Source organism: Bubalus kerabau, chromosome 11 (genome assembly GCF_029407905.1).
Source record: "Bubalus kerabau isolate K-KA32 ecotype Philippines breed swamp buffalo chromosome 11, PCC_UOA_SB_1v2, whole genome shotgun sequence".
Classification (NCBI taxonomy): domain Eukaryota; kingdom Metazoa; phylum Chordata; class Mammalia; order Artiodactyla; family Bovidae; genus Bubalus; species Bubalus kerabau.
The window spans coordinates 81776102-81797458 of NC_073634.1; the positions used below are offsets into that span (position 1 = coordinate 81776102).

The 21357-nt window shown below is 36.2% G+C and overlaps 1 protein-coding gene across 3 annotated transcripts in view; it reads left to right on the plus strand.

The window, feature by feature from the left end:
* The window catches only part of WDR35 (WD repeat domain 35), a 51462-nt gene that overhangs the window by 27655 nt on the left and 2450 nt on the right, over positions 1–21357 (plus strand). For all 3 annotated transcript variants that reach the window (XM_055540872.1, XM_055540874.1, XM_055540873.1), the window contains 13 exons: positions 2385–2454; positions 3545–3598; positions 5471–5580; positions 6055–6265; positions 10330–10410; positions 13820–13956; positions 14371–14574; positions 15431–15577; positions 16179–16311; positions 17919–18029; positions 18919–19083; positions 20146–20286; positions 21149–21305. In XM_055540872.1, coding sequence (XP_055396847.1) covers positions 2385–2454; positions 3545–3598; positions 5471–5580; positions 6055–6265; positions 10330–10410; positions 13820–13956; positions 14371–14574; positions 15431–15577; positions 16179–16311; positions 17919–18029; positions 18919–19083; positions 20146–20286; positions 21149–21305 — 1721 coding nt within the window. The remainder of the gene's footprint in view (positions 1–2384; positions 2455–3544; positions 3599–5470; positions 5581–6054; positions 6266–10329; positions 10411–13819; positions 13957–14370; positions 14575–15430; positions 15578–16178; positions 16312–17918; positions 18030–18918; positions 19084–20145; positions 20287–21148; positions 21306–21357) is intronic.

Below are 21357 nucleotides of genomic sequence, written 5' to 3' on the forward strand. Positions count from 1 at the left end.
TCTAACCAAAACTTCATTCCTATGGGTTAGTGGTAGAGGTTTTTCCAGGAAAGTGGGATGATTCTGTTGTCATAATCATCACAGGTGAGGCAAGTCCTTAGACACAGATACGGAAAAAGTCTATAGGTGGGCAGAACTGGTCCCTCACCTTCTTTCTCTTGCCCTGGATTCCAGGGGCTTGGGGGTTGGAACTATTTCTTAGAAGTGGGGGTAAAGACGACTCTACCACATGGAGAAATTAGGAGCCCTGATGGAGGGATTCTTTGTAGTAAGTATTGCAGTGCATTTACTGTGTTTTGTAAGTTACGTGGTCTCTGTTAGCAATATTCCATGTTTGTTGCTCTTTTGTTGTTATCCTGAGCCTTTAAGCAAAGCATTTGGTTGAGTAATTTTAACCTGATGATTCTTAATGAAGGCACAGGCCTGTGTTGTTGTTGGTGGGCAGCGAGCAGACTTTTCAGAAATCTCAGGTTCCTTTTTTCAAATCATTTTCCTTCAGACATACTTGAGATCTTAATGCAGTCTTCCCTTCCTTTTATGACTCATTTGTGTACTAAGGTAGGCGATACAACCCCAGTAAAAGTATTTTGGATATGTGAATTCATGTGGAAGCAGAAAAAAAAACCCAAAAAACAGTTGAAAGAGAGTCTGTGTTGTCTTCTCAGTAGTCCTGAGAGACTCAATGCAGATAACTTCTGGCCTCTTTGAGGAGAGCACGTGGCAGACATAGCAGTAATAACGCGAGACCTGCAGTTTGTGGGGAGAAGGTAGATCTTAGGACAAGGCTGGGGAAGAAAAGTCTAGCCTCTCCACGGAGTGAGTGTCCTCTGTGAATGAGCTAAAGCGATTCCGGCTTTTGTTTAAATAAAGAAGGCATCATTTCCTTATATTTCTGTCTGGAATATAATTGCTAGTTTTAATGACTTTGGGCCAGTTGTCTCTGAACTTCAGTTTCGTCATCTGTAAAATACAGCTGGCGATGGTGATAAAAGCCAGCATTGATTGAGTACTTCTTGTTACTTCTTGCGTGCCAGATACTGGTGCATCTTGTCAGTACTCATATTATTCCTGTTTCACAGGAAACAGACAGGTGCCCAGCTGGTAAGCAGAGATGAGACATACTGCCAGGTCTATCTGGCTCTGAGCCCCTTGACTCAAGATTGGCCTTTCTTGTAGTACCCTACTTGTTTTGATAAAGGGATTTGAGTCAGGTGATCGCTTGAGATATCTCCTATTCTAATCTTTGACTTTTATTTTGTGACAGCTAAGTAGAATTATTATCTGTACGTACTTAATGGAAATGTATTAAAAAGTAGAAATATGGTTATCTCTAAATTGGTATACCTTTCTGTGTTTCATGCAGTTCTGTCACCTATATTAATTTAACATTTGATCTCCTTATTATATTGATGGAAATACAAATGTGACTTCAATTTAACAATGATAAAATTTAATGATATTTTAAAAGTAGAAAATGGCTTAATTTCCCATGATTATATTACAGCTACAATGTCTCAAACTCCTTTTTATGGATCAGGCTCTGTACATGTGTGCTTTACAAACATCATTTAATTTATGCCTCTCAAAAGTCCTGCAAAGGGCAAATTGTTAGCCTTCTTTTACAGATAAAGAAATTGAGGCTCAGAGAAGTTAAATAACTTGCACAGGGCCTCAGAGCTACTCAGTGATGAGGTTTCTCTGTTCCTCCATTCATTTTAATGTTTTTTTCAGCAGACATTATGGAGTGCCTGACAGTGTGTGGCAGGCACTAGAGATGTAGTCTTTGCCTCTAGGAAAATCACTGCCTAGTGGGAAAAGCAAGTAAACTAGCAGTGATACTGTGGTGTGAGTAAGTGTTACAGTAAAGGTATCCAAGAGACAGTACACCTGAGGTGGTGCCATTTTATAACACAGGAAGCTTAGGGGAAGGTTCTTTTCCTCAGAACAAAAATCTCATTAACTAGAGCTTCCCAAATACACTTAAGTTTTACTTTTATTAAGCATATCGATAAAAAGGAAATTACGGAGAAACAACAGAGACACTTGATGCTTTAGAAGTTGTTCCTGACAAATGTTCCTCGGGAGAGTAAGGGAAAATATCTTTTGCGGCTTATTGAAATTCATTGGAAATCTGTGATTCAATGTCCAGGTATAGTTTTGGCTCAGCTTCCAGGAACATGGCCCTTGCATAACTAGTAAACACATGGTAGGTAGTTTCTGCCTTTATAAGGTTGAACTGTGTCAAGAACTCTTTAAGATAATCCGGACATTAATATTAAATAACAGTATTCATTCGTGTCATCCAATCCTTTAATTGTTCTAGAGATCATGAAATAGTATAAACCTTACTTATACTGTCATTGAAATTTAATTTTTTTTTCCAGAATTTATCATGTTGATGATACTCCTTCTGGATCATTGGATGGTGTGCTTGATTATAGTAAAGCCATTCAAGTAGGTGATTTTATTAGTGCCAGCAAATGTTAATATTCATAGATTTTTAAATACTGTAATTTTATTTTGAGACATGAAAAAATTTGTTTCCAGTGAATAGCATATTATTCTAGTAATTTTTTTTAAATTTTATTTTATTTAACTTTACAATATTGTATTGGTTTTGCCATATATCAAAATGAATCTGATCCAACTTGTTCTAGATCTGCTATGTTTTCTTCTTTTGATTTAAAAAAATTTTTTATTTTGACACAATCTTAGGCTCATAGGAAGTTGCAAAAATAGCACGTAAAACCGCTTTACCCAGCTTCCCACATGGTGACATGTTATGTAATGATAGTATAATATCAAAATCAGGAAACTGACATTGGTAATGATGCTGTGAACTAGACTACCACTCAATTCCTTATTCGGTTTTCACTAGTTTTTACGTGTAGTTTTATGTAACTTTATCACCATAAAGGAACTTGCCTAATGCTACTTCTTCATTTTTATACTCACTCTCCACCCCCATCCTTGTCCCCTGGCAATCACTAATCTGTTTCCATCTCTATAGTTTTATCACTCTGAGAATGTCTTATGAAGAGAATCATATAGCATGTCACCTTTTGAGAATGGCTTTTTCTTTTCTTTTCTTTTTTTCTTTTTAAGGATCCATCCAGGTTATAACAGTGCCATACCATTTACCCCTTCTTTATTTTGGCATATGCTGGTCCTCATGCTAAACGTTCATCTTTTACGACTAAGCTCAATTGTTTGCCTCTCCTCCCATTTTGGTGTAAGTTTAGGCTCCTCCCTCTGTGTTCTCGTAACTCTCGTGTTTACTCCTACTCTGATCACACTGTACTGTTGTTAGGCGCTGGGTCCACTGTTCCCCACTAGACTTTTGAGTAATCCCTGAGGGCAAAGATTACATCCGAGTATCTCCAGCGCGTCAATGTCTGTCACATAGTAGATGCTCAGTAAGTAAATAGTGGTTAAGTTAATAAATATATAGCTGAAGTATTCTTCTTAGTGAATTGCAAAGCACCTTATACCAGATCAGTCATTCAATAAATGTTTAATAAAGAGTAACATTGATTTATTTTAGGGCACAAGGGATCCGATTTGTGCCATAACTGCATCTGATAAGACGTTGATTGTGGTAAGTGGTAAAAAAAAAACTTATTCTATGAACAGTAATCTTTTAAGTGGTGAAAACAGGGCAAAGCAATATGTTTTGGATTTGAATCTCATCTTGTGGGCACCTCAAGTTTTACTAGGTCCAACAAAAGAAAATAAAGTTTTAAAGATTGCCTCACAAATTGTTAATCATTTGCAAAAAATAACTGTGAAAGTAGTAGACTCGTGGCCAGCTGGGGAGAGTCTGTCACTGGGTTGAGTGAGCCCTGTAAAGATTGGCCAATGTGGCATAGATTGGACGGTGGCAGTAGGTCTTGGAAAGTTTCCTCTATGTAGCCTGCTTTGTTGTGTACTGGAGAAAGTGCTTTGGCTCAGCTGTTTTCGTTAAGACTTAGAATGAAGAGGTAGTGTGTTTGCTAGCCAATAAAATAAAGAAGTCTGTGGTAAATTTTTGCTGAATTTTTCAAATAAAATCAGTGTATCAATGTTATAGTGTCTCTTCTTGAGCTCTGATATTTGAAAATAGTGATTTTAGAAATAAATGCTGAATATAGTAAAGCTGGTAGAGTCATTAAATTTGAATTATGTAAATAGATCCTTGAGTGTGTATATTCCAGTTCTAGTTACATTCTTTAGACATTAGCTAAGCATATGGGGGGAAAATCTTAAGAACATAGTATTCATTTTTCTCACCAAATGAATTTGGTGTATGTTTTAAGCAGTTTGTCTTATAGTCAGCTCTATGGAGAGTCTTTTCTTTTTATATTCTTTGTTACATAGCACATTTTTTGGTTGTGTTAGTTGTGTTTCTGACATTTGCAGGAAAAAATAAAAAGAAAATGCAAGTCAGATCAACCATAGAAATGGACTTAATTCCTAAATGAGAGAGTCTCCCTATAAGAAACACTCAGACGGTTTTAATACCAGCAAAAATTGTAGTGTAAAGATACCTTCTGCATTGAAAACTTTCCACTGTTGAAATATAAAGAGCTTTTAAAACCATCACGTTTTCAAACTCAAAGTCATAGGACCTACTTTTTCAAAAACAAAATCTGATTGTGTACTTCAGTATATTAAATCTTTTAAAGCCTGTACCTGTCTTTTGCACATTAAAAAAAATATCTGCCCTCGTTACCAGTCCCTTGCCCTTCCCAGTCTTCCTGACAGGCCCTCTGCAGAAGTGTGCTCAGAGGAGAGAGCTGCTCCTGGCAGAAAGGGAGAGGGAATAGTGGGCTGAGGGTAGCCTCCTGTTTTTTCCCATTGCCATGGCCCCAGGCACAGTAGGGTTTCGCTGTCTGTTGCTCTGTTGATTTGTCAGCCTTAAGGCTTGCAGAGTTGCATGGAAACTTACCTTCTGTTCTGTGTTTAAACACATTGAAATAGTACTCACTGTATCACTGCTTTCTGATCATCACCTTTTGCCACGATCTGTATCATATAGATGGCTACAGGACGACAACATAGACTTTCAGTGACAACTGTATTTGTATGGTGGTCTTATATTTATTTTTCATGTATATGAAATTTAGTTCAGTAGGTGCTGTATATGTTAGCTTTCAACGTACCCCGAATATTAACCTAGACAATTGTAAATAACCCTAGATATGTCTTCCATCTGATATAAGACTTGGTGTATTAAAAAGAACTAGGTTTCTGACTTTTTTTTCTTGGATATTACATGAAAAAAATTAGATCATCTTCAGCCACTTTAAAAAGTTTTTAATTAAATTAGGAGGTAAATACTCAGAACATGATCAGTATCAGAATTGAGAATTCACTGTGACACTACCACTTTGGATTTGAAGCAAATGTATGAACATATGGAGAGACCTGTAGTTGTAATTAAAAGTTATTATGGTAAATAGGCTTTAGTAATCAAAAATATTTTCTGTAGAGTCGTGAATCTGGCACCTTTCAGAGATACAGTCTTCCTAACGTTGGTTTGATTCAAAAATACTCCCTTAATTGTCAAGCCTACCAATTATCCTTGAATTGCAACTCTAGGTAAGTCTGAAAACTTTCCATAGGTAGACTGTCATCCACTGGGATTGTTGTATTTATGTAACAAATGCAAAGATGTGTGTTTGTTTTCAACTTGTATAGTCCAATGTGGTTTTACTATATTATATTTGTATTTAAATATTATATTTATTAGGAATATATATATACACACACACATATATATATATTAGATGTTTTTCTCGAATTGGGCAAAGATGTTTTTCTCTAATTGGGCAAAATATAGAAATTCTACTGTAATATTTTAGGTTATTTGCATACCAGTTGCTTTAGTCTCTTGGATACTTTTTTCTCTCAAGGAAGCAAAATGGAAATGTTTGTTTAAAGTTAATTATTTAAAGCCATTTCTACCTTCTTCCTGGGTTCTGATGAAGTTGTTTTGAAGAATGGTGACAGGTAACTATATTCATGAATGCGAGATTACTGTTTCTTCCCCTCCTCCAATTTCATTACTTGTAGCCGCCTTGCTGTCATCGACATCTTAGGAGTGCTAACCTTCTTTGACTTGGATGCTCGAGTGACAGACAGCACAGGACAGCAAGTCATTGGCGAGTTGTTAAAATTGGAGCGAAAAGATGTCTGGGATATGAAGTGGGCCAAAGATAATCCTGATTTGTTTGCAGTGATGGAGAAGACAAGAATGTATGTTTTCAGAAACTTGGATCCTGAGGTAAAACCAAGAAACGAGCATTAATGGTACATAAATAATGAGCCAAAAACCAAAACCTGGACGTTTCTCCTTTGTTTCTTCAAGAAATTTGTTAGTGTTGGCTGCATGAATTCTGAAAATAAATAGGAACATTTCTGTGGAACTCAAAAATATTTGGTCTTAAGTGGGATTAATGTTTATCTTTTAAATATTCTCTACTTTCACTGAAAGGTACTTTCTAAGCATTTATCTGTTCTATTTAAAAGATGGAACCATGGTCACTAACTGTATAGTCTTTATTTCTTCCCTTGCCAAAGTTTAAAAGAAAAGAGAATCTGTAGTCTTATTTACCAAAGTTGCTATAGGCAACCTAACCAAAAAGTGGTTTTGAAATTCCTTTGTCCTTTCATTCTATTTTGCCTGTTCTGTGCCTACCTTTGTCTCATTTATATTTACATGAACTTTATCAGCCAGTAATCCATGTTTTTTTCTCATCCTGATAATCTTGTGGATGATGACTAATAATCTCCTCTCTCTGGTGTGTCAGAATGCTCCTTTCTCACTGATTTTTAAAGTTATATTTTTTGTTTTCTACTTGTGACTCACATCTACTGATTTTTAGGCACTGAACTTTCCTGTCAGTCTGCTCTGTAATTCTTAGCTATTGTGTTTGGGAATTCAAAATTTGAGTGGTAGCCTAAACAAAACATAATTAAGAAGATAAATCTTTTAAACAAGTTTTGAATTATCTGTGGATTTTTAATTTGACATTTTCAGTACTCCTATTGTACTCTGCTAGTTGAAGAAGGCAGTGGCACCCCACTCCAGTACTCTTGACTGGCAAATCCCATGGACGGAGGAGCCTGGTGGGCTGCAGTCCATGGGGTTGCTAGGAGTCAGACACGACTGAGTGACTTCACTTTCATGCATTGGAGAAGGAAATGACAACCCACTCCAGTGTTCTTGCCTGGAGAATCCCAGGGACGGGGAGCCTGGTGGGCTGCCGTCTCTGGGGTCGCACAGAGTCAGACACTACTGAAGCGACTTAGCAGCAGCGGCAGCAGTGGAAATAATAAGAGATGACTTGATACGTGCTTTATGGCAGTAACTGATGTTTGTTTGGACCTGTCGTTTCCTTCTTGGGAAAAAATTACATGCTGGGGCCTCTGAGCTACTGAAGATCTTCTGTAATAATTTATTTAGTGGTAAACTATTTGCCCTTTTATTTATTTATTTTTAATTTTAATTTTATTTTTTAACTTTACAATACTGTATTGGTTTTGCCATGTATCAAAATGAATCCGCCACAGGTATACATGTGTTCCTCATCCCGAACCCTCCTCCCTCCCCATACCATCCCGCATTATTTTCAGTTTTAATATCCTAAATTATATCCTTATTTGAGCCCTTCTCAGGATCTTTGGGTTGGCCAATGACCTGATGTAAATTGCCCTCAAAGGCTTTGTTAAAGCTTTTAGGTGTCTTATGAAGTCACTTAGTCATGACTGACTTTTTATGACCCCATGGACTGTAGCCTACCAGCCTCCTCCGTCCATGGGATTTTCCAGGCAAGAGTACTAGAGTGGGTTCCATTTCCTTCTCCAGGGGATCTTTGCAACCCAGGGATTGAACCCGAGTCTCCCGCATTGCACACAGACGCTTGACCATCTGAGCCACCAGGGAAGCCAGGTGTCTTATGGATCTTTGTAATTTTTAGACCTGAGTAATGGCTCAAAGGGCTTCCCTGGTGGCTCAGATGGTAAAGAATCGCCTGCAATGCAGGAGACCCAGGTTCAGTCCCTGGATGCAGAAGATCCCCTGGAGAAGGGAAAGGCAACCCACTCCAGTATTCTTGCCTGGAGAATTCCAAGGACAGAGGAGCCTGGCAGGCTCACAAAGAGTCAGACCCGACTGAGCAGCTACCACCACCAGTGGCTCAAAGGAAGGGCATTCAGGGTGTTGCCTTTAACCTGTGTAAGCACAGCTGTCTTTCAAAGGTTTAAAGAAAACTTGACCTTTCCAAGAAACAAGTGTGGAAGTTTGGCAGGTAACCATGGGATAAACTTGAGGATGGAAGTGAAATACTTTTTGAATGTGAGGGTCCTTTATCCATTGTTGGCCCCACTTACACTGATTTTGAAATCATGTGCCCGGAGAAGTGAGAGGATTATGCCTGGTTGTTTATAATGTGTGTGCAGCACACATGGTGAGTCCAGGACCAGGGCAAATCTTTGCTTAGTGGAAAGTGTTTCTTAAGTAGTTTCAAAAGAACAACCTTTTATTTATTTATTTTTGGAGTTTGTTGTCTGGCTTTGCAAGTATTTCAGTTTTCTGTTAGATTCAGAGGTAGGTGAATTTCTTAAAGACTTAATCACTGACTGAATTTCTTTATAAACCATGCTAAGCTGTTGTTTTCATTCATGAGAACACTGGCTGGCTGTGGTCCCTGTTGGGTCAGTTACTCTGCTTGCCATGCCTCTAGCACATGAGGACATACTCTTCAAAACTGGACTTACTAGAACTCCTTTAGGACATCGTATTCTGTCCTAAAGGGACAAAGGGTCTTCCTATGCCATCTCGATCCTGCCTGATCACTCTCCTTACCTTTCTGTTTCTCCTTTCCTCTTTGTTTTTGGTATTATTTTTTATCCACAGATCATCTTTTATGACTTTTATCTTTTGTCTGCCTTGCTTTGTTGAATTATCTAGCTAGAAATAAAAAATTTTCTAGTGATGAACCTTTTTATACAGGTATACTTGGTTTACATGTAGTACCAAAAGAAAGCCTCTAAAAGGTTCCTATAGTCTATAAGAAATATTTTACCACGTGTACTTTTTTGTGAGTTAAACTTTGTTCTGATTCTTTTTGTTCATAAAAGCATACTATTTGCCTTTATGTAATATGATTTTTTGAGGAAGTGTAGGGATTTTATAAAGTTTTCTCATATAATTTTAATCAATTTCTACTTTTTAAAGAAAATATATATTTTAAAACCTAATGAACATATATAATATGCCTCCAAGAGCCTCAGTATTAAACTTAGACATATTAAGTGCAAACTAAATATGATTCAGTATTTACTTATTTTCATCTTTTTAGTGTCTTCCTATTATAAAAATTTTTAAGTTTCTATTATATATGAAGCACTAACTTTCAGAGTTATAAATCTGATACATTACTGCATTTGGATTTTAGGTTACTATTTATGACTTTACACATATATTTTGAAAAATTGCATTCTTGAGTTATTTTCATTATCAGACATTATCCTATTCTTTTTGCAGTGTTCTTGGAGGCATTAGGTATATTGGGAGTTTATTTTTTTTTAATATAATATTTATACCTATTTTTTCCACTAGGGGTTTAGGACAGCTACTTTACATTATAATATGCATTTGCTCTACTTTATTTCTACAAGCCTCTATAACGCTAGGACAAGAAAGAGACATATAGCAGGTTCATGTATTTCCATGTTGGCAAATTAAATCTCATATAGGAAATGAATCTATCAACAATACCCTCGGGCTAATGTTACAGAGAACATACTTTTCATGGTATGAGACTTCTTTGACATATATATAAATATATATATATATATACACACACACACACACACACACACATACATACATATATATATACACACTTAGATACAAATTTCATTAAGAACTAAATTTAATGTTACATGGAATGAATGAGAATTATCAAACCGTATAAACCATCTTTGGATTAATTCAGAAGCTGATGCTGGATCCCATTAGGGAATTAATACTGCTTATGTGAGGTGTGATCATCATCATATGGCTATGTAAGAGAACATCCTTATGTTTTAGAGATACATACTGAAATAGGAGTGAAAGTCATGATGTCTCTAGATTTACTTTACTTTAAAATACTTTAGCCAAAAAATTGACTGAAGTATATCTCCAAACTGTTAATATTTATATGATAGGTATGTGGGTGTTAATGACATTTTCTCTACTTTTTTGTTTTGAGAATTTTTATTATAAAATTTAAACTCATGATAAGTCAAAGAAGGAAAATTTTGTACTTTTAAACATAACATTTGTTTTTGTCTTTAAAGGAACCCATTCAGACTTCTGGATATATCTGTAACTTTGAGGATTTAGAAATTAAATCTGTTCTTTTGGATGAGATATTAAAGGTACTTCTTATTAAAAAACAGTTATATTTCTGTTGTTGGCTTGACTGGAATTCGTTTTTGTCCTGGGCAGTATGGGGTGCTGGTTAGGAGTGTGGGTTGCAGAGTTCCAGCCTGCTCTGTCACTCACACAACCTTTAGACAGCTTCCTTCATCTTTTAAAGTTTCATTTTCCTTTCCTGCTTGTGAACCTGCTTTTATCTCTATAAAATGTGGGTAGTAATAGGACCTTTCTTGTTATTTTGTAAGATAATGAGTAGAAAGCAGTTAGTGAAGTGCTAGGACCAAGAGCTCAGAAAGGGTAGTTAGTTGTCATTATTTTATGTTAATAACAAAGAACACTGAAGAAATATTTGATAATTTTCTTTATAGTCTTTTTCTTGTTCTAGAATATTTGAGTAACTTTTTATTTGGAGGTCCACCTTCCTTCCATTTTTATTTTCAGGTTTTATAAAGTAATCTTTCTAAATTCCAGATAATTTTTGAACTTCTACTTTGACCTTCATTGAACAGTCTTTGAGAATTTTTTACTCTGAGAATATATTGCAAGTTTACTTTCATCTTATTCAAAGTGTTTATTTTCCTATGTACTATGTATGTTTTTTGGAATTGGGATAGTAGATTTTAAATTTCCAGAAATGTTCCATTTTATAACATGTTTTCATATTTTAGTTTGATAATGTAAATTGCAACTCTTTTATTGTGATCCAGTCTTTTCTGTATATGATGACCACACAAAAGCAGCAGGAATGGCCCGCACCCCAAATTTTGTTTGCATGTCAAGAGTATTAATACCACAGGCATACCAAAAGGGTGTAAAAAGGTCTTAGCTACATAGTGAGGTTTTTCAGGGAGAAAGGACAGCTTTCCTAAGCTGGTTCAAAATTGATTTGTGAGCAAGGAAAGGAGACAGGCTAGGGTTTTTTGGGTAATTAGAGGGTGGGGCTAGAGTGAGGGTTCCCATAAGTAGGTAGAGATATGTGTGGTTTGAAACTCCTTTGGCACCAAAGGATGGAACACTTAACACTTTCTTATCACCTTGTCCAGATGTGAGGCAGAAGGGGAAGGAGTTGGGGTGAGGCTTAAAAGCTCTCAGCAATCAAACATCAAAAAGGAAGGTCTGAAATTCTGTTGTAATCTAGATATTTTAACGATTGCATGTTAAATTGCTTCAGTTGTGTCCGCCTCTTTGTGACCCTTTGGACTGTAATCTACCAGGCTCCTCTGTTCGTGGGCTTCTCTAGGCAAGAATACTGGAGTGGGTTGCCATGCCCTCCTCCGGGGGATCTTCCCGGTTTAGGGATTGAACCTGTGTCTCTTAGGTCTCCTGCATTGGCAAACTGTAACCAATATGTGGAAAGATAGATTTGATATGATAGATGAAATAAACATGAATAATTTTATAAAAGTGGCATCATTGTACAATCTACTTTTTTAGTGTTCAATTTAATTTAAACAATGGCGACAGTGAATCTGAAGAAATTGTAGAACTTCAGATAATTTTTTTTTTCCACCACAAATGTTGCCATTTTTCTGGGTTAAGAAAGAAAACTGAAAAACTAAAGAAACTAGTGAAATTAAAAAACTACTGCTTTTAAACTGCATCTTAATGTTTGATATTATTGATTGTACACTCTAAAAGATGATGCTCTTACATTTTCTCCCTCTTTCTCACCTTTCTTCATTAGTTATATTATTATTTTTACTTTGTCAAGATTTAGAATGTTTACATTTTGTTTTCTAACCCTATGTTTCCAGTTGTTTAGTCTTATATTTGTTTAAATGAAAGCTACTAATCAGCCTTTTTCTGTATTTTCTCTGTGCATGAGTTCTTAATTTTGATTAATTTTTTAGTTGGCTGGATTTCATCATTACAGCATTTTTCAAGAAAGGCTCATAGTTGCTGATTGCCTTGGATTCTGGAATGCTTAAAAATGATTATATTGACACTTAGGAAGAATTTTTAACACACGTATTTAAACTGGTTCAATTCAGTTCAGTTCAGTCTGTGAACTTTAAAACTCTTGATACACTGGGCACAGTTTGTGTATATCTTGTACTAGGCTGAAGAATCACTGCAGGACTATTGGCTGGTTTACTGGTAGGGGTTGTTAAACTGAGGGAAACCAGCTTCTCGGTGACAATTTGGTTCTCTGCCTGACTTACCACATGCAAAGCCATAAAGAAAAGAATATTGTCATATCATAGTTCCCTCTGAGGCCTTGTTGACCCAGGAAATATTTATCTGAACTGTGGATTCCTTCAAGCATACAGTTTTAAGAAATAACATGAGTGTGGTACACCTAAAAATAATAGAATGTTATATGCCAATTATATGTCAGTAAGATAGGAAAAAGAAATAACATGAGAAATTTCTTGGAGGAAGAAGTGCAGAAGAAAAAGGAAGGGAATTAACAGCTTTTTATGAGGTATTTATTTGTTGTTACAACTGTACCTGATAGATATTTAGATCAGGAAGGTTCTTGGTAGATAAAATTATTTACCTAAAATTCATCTGTTCATGGATTCAGCAAATATTGTTTGGGAACAAGTAAAGACAGTTCCTGGCCTCCAGCAGAGAAGCTGGGGAGATGGACAAGAAATTCAGCAACTAGAAGAGGATTATGGAGAAGGCAATGGCACCCCACTCCAGTACTCTTGCCTGGAAAATCCCATGGATGGAGGAGCCTGGTGGGCTGCGGTCCATGGGGTCGCGAAGAGTCGGACACGACTGAGCGACTTCGCTTTCACTTTTCACTTTCATGCATTGGAGAAGTAAATGGCAACCCACTCCAGTGTTCTTGCCTAGGGAATCCCAGGATGGCGGGGCCTGGTGGGCTGCCGTCTTTGGGGTCGCACAGAGTCGGACATGACTGAAGTGACTTAGCAGCAGTAGCAGCAGAAGAGGATTAAAGGTGCTGTGGTTCAGTCAGCAGGTATATTTCTTCAAAGGTCTGAAACAAGTGTGTGTCAGGTTAGTTCTGAGACTGAATAAGGTGAATAACACAGCTGGGCATTGTGCTCAGTGTTCGATATGGTATTATCTCATTTAATCCTCACAATACTAGAAGGTAAATTTGATTACCATCCCATTTTTTTAGATGAAGAATTTGAGGCCTGGAGAAATCAGCTGGCTTGCCAGTGATACCCAGTTAGCAGTAGGCACAAGCATGATTTGACTCCAGGCTCTCTAGCTTCAAAGTTGGTGTGTGTAACTGTAGTGCTGGATTATGGGTATTTTCCAGAAAATTCAAAAGACCCACACATGGGAATTTCTTTTCTTCCCAGTTTTGCTCATAATATGATACAGTTGTTTGTTTGCCCTTTTTTTTTTTTTTTTTAGACTGTTAGAAAGAAATACATACTCTAAAGGCAACTATTTGGATTTCTCTCTTTTCATCTTTACTTTTAGAATCCAGAATATCCAAACAAGGATTATATCATTAACTTTGAGATCAGGTCCCTGCGAGATAGTCGAGCATTGATCGAGAAGGTTGGAATAGAGGATGCATCTCAGTTCATCGAGGATAATCCACACCCCCGACTTTGGTATTTAAAAATAAATGAAACCTCATAAAGTATCAAGTGTAAAATCTCAGCCGTTGTCCACTACTCTGATACTAGATTCCTGGTGGGAATAACTTTCATTCTTGCTCTTCTTTTTAAAATACAGAAATTTAGAGGTGGAAATAGTCAACATAATATTAGGACTTCCCTGGTGGTCCAGTGGTTAAGACTCTGCACTTCCACTTCAAGGGCCATGGGTTTGATTCTTGGTCAGGGAAGTTCTGCGTGCAGCCCAGTGCAGCAAAAAAAAAAAAAAGAAAAAGTTTATAAATTTGTTAAAATAATCACTTCCCACTGTGTTTCACTAGAAGCAATAGGTGTAGTAATTGAGTTCTGATTCAAGACTGGTTTATCTATAGTTCACCATAGGCTTTTACTGTTCTCTTTTTACTATAGGCGTCTGCTAGCTGAAGCAGCTCTTCAGAAACTGGATTTGCACACTGCAGAGCAAGCGTTTGTGCGTTGCAAAGATTACCAGGGCATTAAGTTTGTGAAGCGCCTGGGCAACCTGCAGAGCGAGCCCATGAAGCAGGCAGAGGTGGCTGCCTACTTCGGCCGGTTTGAGGAGGCAGAAAGGATGTATCTGGATATGGACAGAAGGTACGTGCTGGAGGTGCAGGTTTCTGGACTGCTCCCAGAATCCGCATTTTTTTTTTTAAACAAATGAGGATTGTAAAATAGACTAAATATATCACACCATTTCTTTTAAAAAAATAACTTCAGTTTGGATTCCAACCCAGACATTCAACATGACCTTAATTTATGCTTTATAATTCAGGGGCAGCTTTCTTCTCTGTCTTTACATAATGTTAATGACTGGCCATAGGAGATTTTTTTCATTTGGTAGGGGAAAAAACCCGTGTAACTACAGAGACTAGGGGCTTTATCATTTATTGTACCACTCGTTATTTAGGTTCTCTGTTTTGGTTTAGGTCATTATTTAATTTTCTGTTGTCAAGGAGCATGAAATGAAATTCCAAGGTATTTAGGGATTGGGTTTTATTCTTTATATATCATTTTTCTTTATATAAACTACTATATGAACTTCATTTCAGCTGTGAACATTATATCTAGTTTTTATTATTTGTACTTTCAGGAGATTGCTAATAATACAACTTAAGCTTTGAAAAGAAATATTAAACCAAACATGTAAACATGAAATAAGCTTGATCATGTCTAAGAAACTGATGAAATGATTATTACTGAAGGGATTATTTTGCCCAAGTAAATTGAAAGCCTAGGAGAATAAGAGGCAGAAAAGTGTTTCTTTTTTCCTGTTGCAGGTTCTCCCCATTGCCTCTTTCCTGGTCAGGCTAAATTTCTAAAATGTTTAGAGAGTTACCTTATCTGTCTCTTCATTGCTGTGTATTCTCTGTATCGGAGAATTGAACCTAGCACATAACAGGCACTTGCTAAATGCTTGTTGAATGAATGAATATCTTTTTTTTTTTTGTAGAGATCTGGCTATTAGCCTGCGGCTGAAGTTGGGAGATTGGTTTAGAGTACTCCAGCTCCTGAAAACTGGATCAGGTGACGCGGATGACAGTCTCCTTGAGCAAGCCCACAATGCCATCGGAGACTACTTTGCTGATCGACAGAAGAGGTAGGTCACCTATCTGGACCCCCCATCCATTCATTCTGCACTTGAAATTGTAGCTGCCTGTGTAGAGTACTTCCCTGTGAAATAATGCCAGGGAAATGAAGACCATCCTTCAGGTCGCAGAATTCACATAGCCCTAGTTACCATGGAGGAGCAAGGGATCCTTCCAGTTGTCAGGTGAGCATTGTAAGACTTTGGAATTTCAAAACTCAGAAGACGTATGCTTTAGCACTAGGTAGCTTTCTACTGTTTGTTTGCTTGTTTTGTTATAGTAGCTTATTTTCAGAAATCATTGGCTTTTATTCTGAAACTATCATTTTGATCAGTATGCTTACTTATATATGTCAATGTTTGAAAATACAACTGTGTCAGAGTAAAGCAGTATTTCTTAAGAATATTCAAAGAATATTGTAACTAAAATATGCTATGCAGTTTTTTTTTGGTTTTTCAATTTATGTGCTTCAAAGATATTTTATAACTAAAGATGATGATTAGAATAATATTATACTAGTGCTGCCATTCTAATGAAAGAACTTTTTTGGTGAAAGTGCTTATTTATCAGGAGAGTCACATTAGTTTAAAAGGTTTTCTTTTCTTTCTGTAGGTTGAATGCTATACAATATTATGTACAAGGCCGGAACCAGGAACGCTTAGCTGAATGTTATTATATGTTAGAAGATTATGTGGGATTGGAGAATCTTGCCAGTTCACTTCCAGAAAACCACAAGTTGCTTCCAGTAGGATATTATACATTTCAGTTTTGGGAGTTGTTAGGTTACTTTATAAAGCTTTTCTATTATAGTGAGGAAATGTACTTTGTCATATGGAAAATTAAAAATTATAACTTCACAGTTTCTAAGGCGTGAAATGATCCTTTAGTTATTAAAACAATTTTCAGTATTACAGAATGCTTCAAAATGGAGAAGGAAAAAATCAATCATATTCCTACTATTTTAACATGATTACAGTCTTGTGTGGGGCATGTCAGTTTCATAACATTGCTTTAAAAATTAGCTGAACACATGAAATATTTACAGATGAAATATGTTGTCAGAGATTATCTTCAGAGTGATTTGAGGTGGGTGTGAGGAGTAGTACGTGTGTATGTATGTTTGAAATTTACTATAAGAAGAGTTTAAAAAGATAGCTAGACTTTAGTAGATTATATTAACAACAAAGAATGTAACATTTAAAAAAAGAGTGAAACTAAAGGCAGAGTTCTCTGTAACTTTGTTCTAAATTTTCTTCTTTGGGCTCTTTAAATTAATTGTTGCATACACGTCAGTCATGTCCAACTCTGCGACCCCATAGACAGCAGCCTACCAGGCTCTGTCGTCCCTGGGATTCTCTAGGCAAGAACGCTGGAGTGGGTTGCCATTTCCTTCTCCAATGCATGAAAGTGAAAAGTGAAAGTGAAGTCACTCAGTCATGTCCGACTCTTCATGACCCCATGGACTGCAGTCCACCAGGCTCCTCCGTCCATGGGATTTTCCAGGCTAGAGTACTAGAGTGGGTTGCCATTGCCTTCTCCGGCATAATTAATGGGGAGAGAAAAACTCTGACCATTTAGATATTAAGAAAGAAAAAAAAAATCCAGATAGTCTGAAAATTGGCATATAGCCCAATGGGCATAATCATTTTTGTTCTGGTTCCCCTCTTCCATTTTTGGCCTAGTTTCCTGAACAGATGAATAGCCAACTTGTCTGGAACGTTGCTTAATAGAGGTATTTGAGAGCCCTGTGAGTGTGAGATTTCCCGTAAGCCTCTAGTTAATGATTAACACTGAGTATCACATCAATCCTTTAAAGGTATTTTTTACCTACTAGCTTGGGGTTTGTTTTGGGGCTTGGCATTTCTGTTAAGTAGCTACTGAAGTGAAAGAAGACAAGAGTTCGGTATCTTTAGAACCTGGTTGAAAATCAGATCTGTGCTGTGAGCCAGTGAAGCACAGATATTATAAAAGGTGATGCCTTAGCATCCTTTCTAGTTTGTACCGTCTGCCTCTATGTCCGGTTAAAAGAAATATTACTGTGCTGTTTGCTGTACAGTCACTAAGTTGTGTTGTACTCTTCGCGACCCCATGGACTGCAGCCCTCCAGGCTCCTCTGTCCATGGGATTTCCCAGGCAAGAATACTGGAGTGGGTTGTCATTTTCTTCTCCAGGGGATCTTTCTGAGCAGATGCCTTAGTATCCTTTTTGGTTTGTAGCCTCTGCCCCTATGTCCATTTAAAAGAAAAATTACTGTTGCTACCAGTAATTGTAATATTCTTATGGAGTTTTATAAGTTGAAATGTAAGTGATTTCCTTGTTCTGTGATATCTGATGGTAATGTTTTGTCCACAGGAAATAGCACAGATGTTTGTGAGAGTTGGAATGTGTGAACAAGCAGTGTCTGCATTTTTGAAATGTAATCAGCCTAAGGCAGCAGTGGATACCTGTGTACATCTCAACCAGGTAAGGAGCTGAAAGTCACCAGAGTGATGTTGTAAAGACTGTTGCCAGGACAAGGGTTGGAAAGCTTGAGACAGGTTTTGTGAAAGGAGCCAGATATTTGTTTACTTGGTTGAGGACTGAGAAAATGTCAGAATTTGCATTTACCTCTTGAAGTGCTACCATTAAGGGTAACCCCCTCATAACTAACTCAGTATGGGAACCTGAAAAAACCCTGTGCTTTTAGTCTGGCAAGTTTTGTCTGGAAGTCATTTCACAATTTTCTGCATTTTATTAGGGTTGTGTTTTGTTTCCAAAGAAGGACCAGTTAATGGTCATTGCAAGAGGAAGGAATTGAGTTACTTTATCAATATTTATTTTGGCAAATATATTTTCTTTTCCTTATAGAAAACATATATTTGATATTCTTAAGAGCTGGAATTTAACTAAAATGAAAATGCAGAATTGTTGAAATTGTTCACTATCAATGTATTCTTCTAAGCATTTTCTTAAAGTATTTTATAAAGCTCCATTTGCTTTATAAGAATAAATGTTAAATCTGATAGGATATTTTCTTAACTGAAATTCCATATTTTTTTACTATAAACAAATGTATCTTTTTCTTGCTCATAGTTTGTGCAAAATTAGAATATAAGATTAATATGACTATAAACTTTGATGCTTTTTTTCAGATGTGCTCCTTAAGCACATCAATCTTAGATCATTTGATTATTTTGCATGTTTAACTTCTAAAATTTATAATTCCTCTGATTTAAAAAAATTTATATACCAGTTTTAAATTTTGATATAGTGTTATTTATTATTATAAATTTAAAGCTTTATTGTATGTATTTCTAGACGTATCGGACTGTAAATGCTTGGGTAATTGTATGTTGTATATATTTTCCCCAAGTGGAACAAAGCTGTTGAATTGGCTAAAAGTCATAATATGAAAGAAATTGGTTCCCTGTTAGCAAGGTATGCATCTCATTTATTGGAAAAGAATAAAATTCTTGATGCCATAGAACTCTATCGGAAAGCCAATTACTTTTATGATGCTGCCAAGCTGATGTTTAAGGTAATGTAATAATCTTGGTGAGTATTTGATTTGTTTAGTTACCAATGTTTTCTTATATACTAAAGAATATATTTTCCATTCTTTGGAAGCAGATATTTGTTATAGCAAAATCCCTCTCATTTTGTTACTATCATAGTTTAACTATGTGTTATCTTAGTAGTATTACCTTTTACTAAAAAGGCTGTTTATTAATTTTAGCACCTTACTGATTCCTAAACAACTGTATATTTACTTAATACTGAAGTTAACAATTAGAGAATTTTCGCTACTATAAAGTACAAGTTTCCGTAACTGGAAATTAAATCCCGTTGATAATAAATTTTCAAGTCCTTTTATTTTTTTTTTAATTTAATTTTATTTTTAAACTTTAAAATATTGTATTAGTTTTGCCAAATATCGAAATGAATCCGCCACAGGTATACATGTGTTCCCCATCCTGAACCCTCCTCCCTCTTCCCTCCCCATACCATCCCTCTGGGTCGTCCCAGTGCACCAGCCCCAAGCATCAAGTCCTTTTAAATGTGCAAGTTTTAAAGATGTTACACTTTTCATAGTAGGCATTTGGAGGGAACATGACTAGTATGGAACTAACGTAAGCAAATTTTACATTCTGTTCTATTCTTTTACCATTTGATTTAATGACAAAGGAAAGATTTCCTTCTGAATCATTTAAACAGATTTAAATTCCTGGAGATGTACCATGGTAAAGCCATCTTATCTCTAGGTACTTGAAAATTATTAAAAAAAAATCCATTATATAAAATACTACCCTTTCAATGAAAGCTTTCTTCACTCTGACTTAATTATTTATCAGCATCTGTTATTTTCTAAAATTGTTTTGCAGTCTAATTCCAATGGCTAAATACTAAGGAAATAACTAATTACTTATCAGTACTAAGGAAAAGAAAATGTGTTTTAAAATATTTGTCATAAACGGATAGTACTTATATTCCACCCTACTGACTTTCCTCCTCTTTTTAGAGAATCAGATTTCAGAAATGAGAACATTTGTACAAGCATAGATTAAGAAATATGTTCCCCCAACTCTTTAAATATTTAAAGATTGCAGATGAAGAGGCAAAGAAAAGAACTAAACCTTTACGTGTGAAGAAGCTCTATGTACTGTCAGCTTTACTTATAGAGCAGTACCACGAGCAAATGAAGAATGCCCAGCGAGGCAAAGTTAAAGGAAAGAGCTCAGAGGTAAGGTGCAACATTAAGCAATGTTAAGTCATGTGAAGTATTTAAGGGAAAAAAACCCAAAATGATAAAATTTCTCTTTATGGATAGACCATTTAATGTACTTGTTTGTTTGCATTTATTTTCTTAAACGATATGAGGAAAAAGAATAAATGATTTGGAATTAGTACTCACATTTAGACATCTCAACTTGGAAATATTGAAAATGATTTTTTTTACTAATCTGTAATCTTTGTTTAATTCCTTTCTTGGTAAATCCTTTCTAATCAGTGAGTTTTAAAAGCTTCCCTAGAAATATGTGTATTTTTTAAATTGTAAATGAGCGTTGTATTAACATAAAGTTTAATCAATTCTGTTTAAAAATTTGATCATTTCTTGGGGAAGAGAATCCTTTCACAATATATCCGTATATAAAATCATGACAATCTACACTTTAAATATCTTACAATTTGATTTGTTGATTATACGTCAGTAAAACTGAAGAAAAAATTTGATCATGTCAGTTTAACAAAGTATGAATTATAATAGAGAATTCTGTGGCAGCAGTTCTGTAATAATGAAATATGCTAATTTATTCATTTATTATTATTTATTTTGGCCGTGCTGGGTCTGCATTGTGGTGCAGTGCACAGGCTCAGTAGTTAGGATTCGTGGGCTTAGTTGCGGTATGCGAGATCTTAGTTCCTCTACCAGGGAGCAAACCTGGGCGCCCTGTATTGAGGGCACGGACTCTTTTCCCCTGGACCACCAGGGAAGTCCCCTTCCCTAGATTTTTTAATGTATAACAGTTTCAGAAATCATCTCTGTTGGAAGGACTGTTGTTAGATTTGTGCTGACAGCAGATGCGGGTCTGCTTTATTTGTAGGCCACCTCTGCTTTGGCTGGTTTGCTGGAAGAAGAAGTTCTGTCGACAAGCAGTCGTTTCACTGATAATGCTTGGAGAGGGGCTGAGGCTTACCACTTCTTCATACTGGCACAAAGACAGCTCTACGAGGGCTATGTTGACACTGCACTGAAGACAGGTGGGTGTATTAACTCATATATGCAACATGTCTAAGAAGTCATAAATTGAAG